General features: G+C 46.1%; 1 protein-coding gene across 1 annotated transcript in view; it reads left to right on the top strand.

The window, feature by feature from the left end:
• LOC308109353 (B-cell lymphoma/leukemia 11A-like) overlaps positions 1 to 5728 on the top strand; it is a 33447-nt gene extending 27719 nt beyond the window's left edge. Inside the window, exon 3 of the mRNA XM_080462861.1 lies at positions 2778 to 5728. Coding sequence (XP_080318987.1) covers positions 2778 to 4762 — 1985 coding nt within the window. The 3' untranslated portion in view covers positions 4763 to 5728. The remainder of the gene's footprint in view (positions 1 to 2777) is intronic.
• Positions 5729 to 6589: the final 861 nt, after the last annotated feature.

The following is a 6589-nucleotide window of genomic DNA, read 5'->3' on the forward strand; positions in this document are numbered from 1 at the left end:
ATCCAGCATTAGCCTCAGCTCTCCTGCTCTCCAGCCCTAACTCGCTGCAGACTTAAAGTTGCTAGAAGAAGGAGAACAGGCTGGGACACTGAGAGAGGGCTCTCCTTTATTCCATTAGAGGACAGACTCGTTTATAAGATCATCCTTTCTCCCGCACACGGCTCTGTGTTCCTCCATACTTACCCCCCAAAAAATAGAAAGAATGAAAAAAACCCTTCAAGGCCATCAAACGCCTTGTCAGAATGTCTTTTATCCCTTTGAACGACTGTCCTTCCATCCCTTTGAGGACAGCTATTAAGGACAATAGTCGGCATATTTAGATATCTTCTCCACCATTGTTGTGTATCTGGGCATGCGGTGGTCTGGCTTGTTGTTGCTCATCAATGTGCCCACTGCTTGGACGGCAATAACAATTATTATCAGCGCTCGTGGCACGAGCACAGTTTGTCAAATGTCCATAGATGGACGAGTGATTGCATAGCACAAGACACGCTGGTTTTGATACATGGGGAAAATGAATTGACTCGCAGCTTTGAGGCGCTGTGTTGTGGCTGTGGTGTCCTTCAGAGACGTGGCGGGTTGTCATTAGGAATGTCCCCTTCACGCCACACTTCTCTCCCTCCTTCACTCGCTTCCTCCATCCTTCACTTCCACAACCCTTCTGTCTTTTCTTTCCCTCTGACAGACACGGCAATGTCTTGCCAACCCCCCGTCTTCCACTCTCGTCCTTCACAATAACAGAAGAAAAAAAAAGATCTGCCCCCCCACCCCCACCCCCCACTCCTGCATATGCACCCTCTGCTCACACATTTAGACGAAGTTGAGGAAGTGTGTATAGGCTGCAAATCAAAGCAAAGTGAACGGGAGAGGCCAGGTTATTGCAACCATTTTACGAGTGATATGGGGCTTTCAACTTAAAGCCGTAAAAACACACACATAATCAGGAAACATACATAGAGCCAAAGCCAATGTAATGGGCACATTTTATTTGTGCTTATGAGAGAGGGAGCAAGAAAATGTGTATGAGCAAATGGCTTTTTTATGATGGAAAAATTCCATAGTGGGTCAAAGCCCCTTGCAGGTGGCAGCAATTAACTGTAATTTTTGCAGATTGTAATGATCCATAATTTACCAGTGTACCCCCTTCCAACTCTTTTCAGTCAAGAGAAAAAGGTTTGCGTGGAGGTTTGATTGGGTGCACATTTTATGCCGTGTTCTGGTCTTTAAGTGAGATTGTTCGGAGGGGGCACATGAGATAGAACGGCAAACCTCAAAACGCCAATCTGTTCCCTCGATTGCTCATCCACAACATCCCTCTTCTTCTTTTTTTTTTTCCCCAGCAGCCGTCTTCTTTTTCTGCCCCTTCTTCACCCCTTTGTCTCTTAGCCACAGCAGGCTTAAAACATGCAAGACTGTCCTTCCACCATCTTAGGAATCGCTCATAGTCTCAATCATACACTCACGCACGGCCTATCTTCCTTGCTTGCGTTCCCTTGTTCTCCCTCTCTAGCCCAGTCTGGCCATGCTTTTGGGCTCAGTGTCTGCAAATGACTTCAGAAAAATGTCCCCCAGTGAAAAAAAAGAAAAGGAAAAAATAACAGAAGAAAGGATAAGAAAGCCAAAAGATGAAAGAGGGAGCACATTTGCAAGTGGCGGATGCTTCTTATTTTGCATATCTCTCACTTCTGCTTTCCCCTTCTTCTCCTTTTCTATTCACCTGAGAGGATTTAAATAAATCCATAAAGCATGAAATATCAGAAATAGAAAAGTAATGCATGAAATGCATTTTCATAGAAGCCTCCCCGCCCACACACAAACACACACGCAATTTTACCCTTTGCTTCTTTTTTGCCGCCAATGTGTGTTTTTTTGTGATAAACACCGGTACAATTTATTAACATGTGACCTCTTATTTGTATTCAGTGTTAATATGCAGCATCAGATACATGTCCCACTTTAGCCTTGCTAATTCGGTAAACAAGGCATTGGAGGGGAGATGAGTGTGTTTAACGAGATTAGGCGTGCATTGTCAGGCAAATCTCAGGTCAGCGTGCAAGTACTATTGAAAGTCAATTATTGTTTGAAATATTCTAATGCCTGCTCAACTGTGTAAATTGTGTTTTCCTGCCTGAGATACCCCTTGTTATTTTTGTTTTGTTCATTCTTTTGTTAAGTGTTATGAAAAGAAATTTTAATCTTTCACCTGTGTTGTAGCCGTCAGTTTTATAAAAAAAAAAAAAAAAACACATCGTGGCGTATCTTCAGATTCAAGAGTCTTTAATGAGCACAAGTGTAAAAATGGCGAAGCAGATTAGATAGAATTGGGGATGTAATACACATCAGACTATAGGTTGGTGTAGATGAGAAAAATAATAAAATGTTCAGCTCATATAATTGGATTTGCTGCTATATTCTCACAGAGGCCCGGTTTACACAATCTTTTCATGTGAAAACACCAAACTTTCATTATGTTTCCGAGGTCTGTTTACATGACAAAGGTGCTTGGAGCCACTGAAAATTTAACTTTTTGAAAAATCTCCACATCTCCGTGGAAATGGGGGGAAACGGAACTTTTCTGAAATGAAGCATTTTCACTTGAAACATTGTGTAAACGAGGCCTGAATGTCTCCTGGCCACATTGAACATTTTATTCTGAACCTGCATTTTCTGCATTAATGCTGCATGATTATAAGTTGGTTAGTTAATAAAGTTTCATAAGACCTTGAACAGCTAATTTATTTATTTATTTTTTGTCTCTCTGTGTCTCTTTCTGTCAGATAAAGACGAGCCCAGCAGTTACACCTGCACTACGTGCAAACAGCCCTTCACCAGTGCCTGGTTCCTGCTCCAGCATGCCCAGAACACACACGGCTTCCGCATCTACCTGGAGAGCGAGCCCGGCAGCCCCCTCACCCCCCGCGTGGCTGCAGCTCCTGGGATGGGGGGTGACTGTGCCTCCTCCCAACCTCCTCTCCACGCCGTCCACCTGGCTGATGGCAGTCCTTACAGCCTTCTGAGGATGCCAGGCTCCGGTTCCGGCCGGGAATCAGCATCCACACCGCGTGAGGGCCGTTACCCCCGAACCCCACCGTTGTTTAGTCCTCCGCCGCGCCACCACCTCAGCCCCGACGACTTGGCCTTGGCAACGCACCATCCCAGCGCCTTTGACCGGGTGATGAGGCTAAATTCGGTACCACTTGAACCCCCTCAGGGCATGGACTTTTCCAGACGTCTACGTGCACTGGCCGGCAATGCCACCGGGGGTTCCCCTCCTCTTTCCCCGAACAGACCCAGCCCTATGCAACGGCTAATGCAGCCATTCCAGCCAGGTTCCAAGCCCCCATTTTCAGCCACACCTCCCCTGTCCACCTCTCAGTCACCTTCTGGGTCACGTTCCACCCCGAATCCTGCATCCAACCCAGTCCAACCCGGCACGCCTCTCAAGGCAAAATCTTGCGAGTTCTGTGGGAAGACCTTTAAGTTCCAGAGCAACCTGATTGTTCACCGGCGGAGCCACACAGGGGAAAAGCCATTCAAGTGTCACCTCTGTAACCACGCCTGCACGCAGGCCAGCAAGCTAAAGCGTCACATGAAGACACACTGTCAGAGCAAATCGTCTGTTCTTAGTGCCAAATCTGAAGACGGCCTCTCGACGGCGAGTTCCCCTGAGCCTGGCACCAGTGACCTGATGGGCAGCGCCACAGATGCTCTGAAGTCCGTGGTGGCCAAGTTCAAGAGTGAGAACAATGGTCTCATGCCTGAAAATGGAGAGGAAGAAGAGGAGGAGGAGGATGAAGAAGAAGAGGAGGAGGAGGAGGAGGAAGAAGAGGAGGAGGAAGAGGAGGAGGAGGGGGAGGAGGAGGAAATTGAAAGCAAGCCTGGAGTGGAAGAGGAGGGGAGGAATGACTATCGATTCAGCCTGAGACTAGAAGGGGCCCGACACCACCAGAACAGTGAGGCCTTACACCCACGCAGGCCGAGCTTGTCTCGGGAGCCTGAAGACGAGGAGTCGGCCATGGAGCCGGACCGTGCCGATGATGGAACCACCACTACCATGAATGGACTGGGACCCATTTCCACTGAAAGCCTGTCCAGAAAGCTGTCTGGTGGAGGGATCAGTCCCGGCTCCCTCAGCCCTCTGTCCAAGCGCATCAAGGTGGAGAAGGACCTCGATCCTCCCACACCCACCATCCCCAACACAGAGAACGTTTACTCCCAGTGGCTAGCCGGTTATGCCGCCTCACGGCAACTCAAGGACCCCTTCATCAACTTTACAGGTGGGGACTCTCGACAATCGCCCTTTGCCTCCTCGTCTGAGCACTCGTCAGAAAATGGCAGCTTGCGTTTCTCCACTCCACCCGGCGAGCTAGACGGGGAGCGATCGGCCTCAGTACGCAGTGGCACCGGAAGCGGCGCCAGCACTCCACACGGTGGCAGCGGGAACGGCAGGCCGAGCTCCAAGGACGGCCGCCGCAGTGACACTTGCGAGTTTTGCGGCAAGGTGTTCAAGAACTGCAGCAACTTGACAGTGCACCGACGCAGCCACACTGGAGAGCGGCCCTACAAGTGTGAGCTGTGCAGCTACGCGTGTGCCCAGAGCTCAAAGCTCACCCGCCACATGAAGACCCACGGACAGATGGGCAAGGACGTGTACAAATGTGAAATCTGCCACATGCCTTTCAGTGTGTACAGTACTCTTGAGAAACACATGAAGAAGTGGCACAGCGACCGCCCTCTGGCTAATGACATTAAGACTGAGTAGGCGAAGAGCAGCCCGCTGGCAGCTCTCTCTCAGCTCCCCTGGCTAAAAAGCAACCCTGGCTAACTAGCCGATAAGTGAGGGGAAAGGACAACAGGGTTAGACACCAGTACACAGTACAGCCCTGTTATCATCCCCGACTGGAAAAAGCTGAATGCATGATCCAACGTTGGGGCAATACTATTGCATCAAACAAAACTTTTTGAGCCTTTCTATTGTGCAATAATTTACACGTTTTGTATTTTTTTGTAACTGGACAGCATGCTCAGTGTGTTTTGGCTACTTAGAGAGAAGAATTGTCCTCGGCTGATGGGTTCGGTTGTACATGTGTTGCTGTTGATACTTTTGATTTCTTCAACATGAAAAAAAAAAAATAGCTATGAAAACTCATGCTGCATACAGTACAAACTGTCTTACATATCATGTACAGTTTTGTGTTAACATAGTGGACAGTGTCATATTATCAAACCATCAAGACAAGCAGGGTCACACTTAAAACTGATCTTTGTGAAAGATTTTCCATGCAACATTGAGATAAGATATATATATGTATAAAAAAACATTGGGCTGCCTATGAGATGCTAGGCACTGGCGCCATTAAATATTTCTTTTACAAACAGCAGTAAAATTAACAATATGGTGTAAAATGACATCGAGTGCCTTGGATATTTTACCTGCATTAGTTAATCCTCCTTTTTGCTATAAGCTCGGAGTTTCAGCTATAAAAGATTACAGGACATTTTTGTGCACATGTGGAATAAGCAGGTCCTTGCATCAAGCACCTGTTCGGCCCTGTTGTTTTTTTTTGACTTTGCAGAGCATAGGGAACTGGCTGAAACAAAAAAAAAAAAAAAAAAAAAAAAAAAGATGAAAAAAAACCCCGATTATGTGTATCTCTGGTAAATCATTTATCTGCCTGACTGTATATTGTTGTTTTCAAGATTACGATTCTGTTTACTGGCATGTTACATGCTGAAAAAAAAAAAAAATTATTTGGGGTTAGGTGTTTCCAGTTTTGCTTTAGGTGTTTATGTTTTTCGGTACACGTGTACCATACTGAGAGGGTACTCTGATGAGTCGTTTTAACCAACGTAAAGCTCTTAATTTTCCAGAGTGGTTATTTTCTTTGAAAATTAAAGGTTTGCAGCTGTTTCTTAGTTTTTTTCCCTCTGTAAGTAGCACAGAATTATGTTTCTTCGGTGTCAGCCAGGCAGGCATTGTAGCCAGCAGTCACTAGAAGACCACGGAGTGGTGTTTAGTTGTTGTAAGCCAGACAGATTTGGGATGCGGGTTGGGAAAGTGTAAGAGAAACAAAAGGGTGGGTGAGGGTAGTGAGCGGGGAGTGGGTTTACCAGGTGTCTCTACAATTCAAAATTTTATATCCTTGTAGCGTTAATTCTCTTTGCCACGTTCGATGTTAGAAAGTAATTTGAAACCTATTTCAGTCACTCACATTGGATCAAGAATTAAAATTCACTTTAAAAAAGTTAGTTTTTTTCAGCAGTGTACATCTTGCAGACACGTTACGAAGAGTTAAATGCTCCCATTTTAATTTCTTTTGAGTTGACACATCTAGACCTCATTGTGGTAGCTTTTTTTCGTTCTTTTTTTAGATCTCCAACCCCCGTCATTGTTGATAATATAGCACTTGTCACTCTGCCTTGGATTCTGTATCTGTCTCTCTAATCGGAGGTACAGTCGGTTGAGTATAAAATGAAAACCGGATTTGCAGATCTGGGACTACCTACGTGCACTGTTCAATTTTCCCAGTTTACAGTCGGACGCTCAAGGGAAAACTTGTTCTTATGCTGACAGATTAGTGTGGTGTCA

This window comes from Lipophrys pholis (assembly GCF_963383615.2).
Source record: "Lipophrys pholis genome assembly, chromosome: 5".
Taxonomy (NCBI): Eukaryota; Metazoa; Chordata; class Actinopteri; order Blenniiformes; family Blenniidae; genus Lipophrys; species Lipophrys pholis.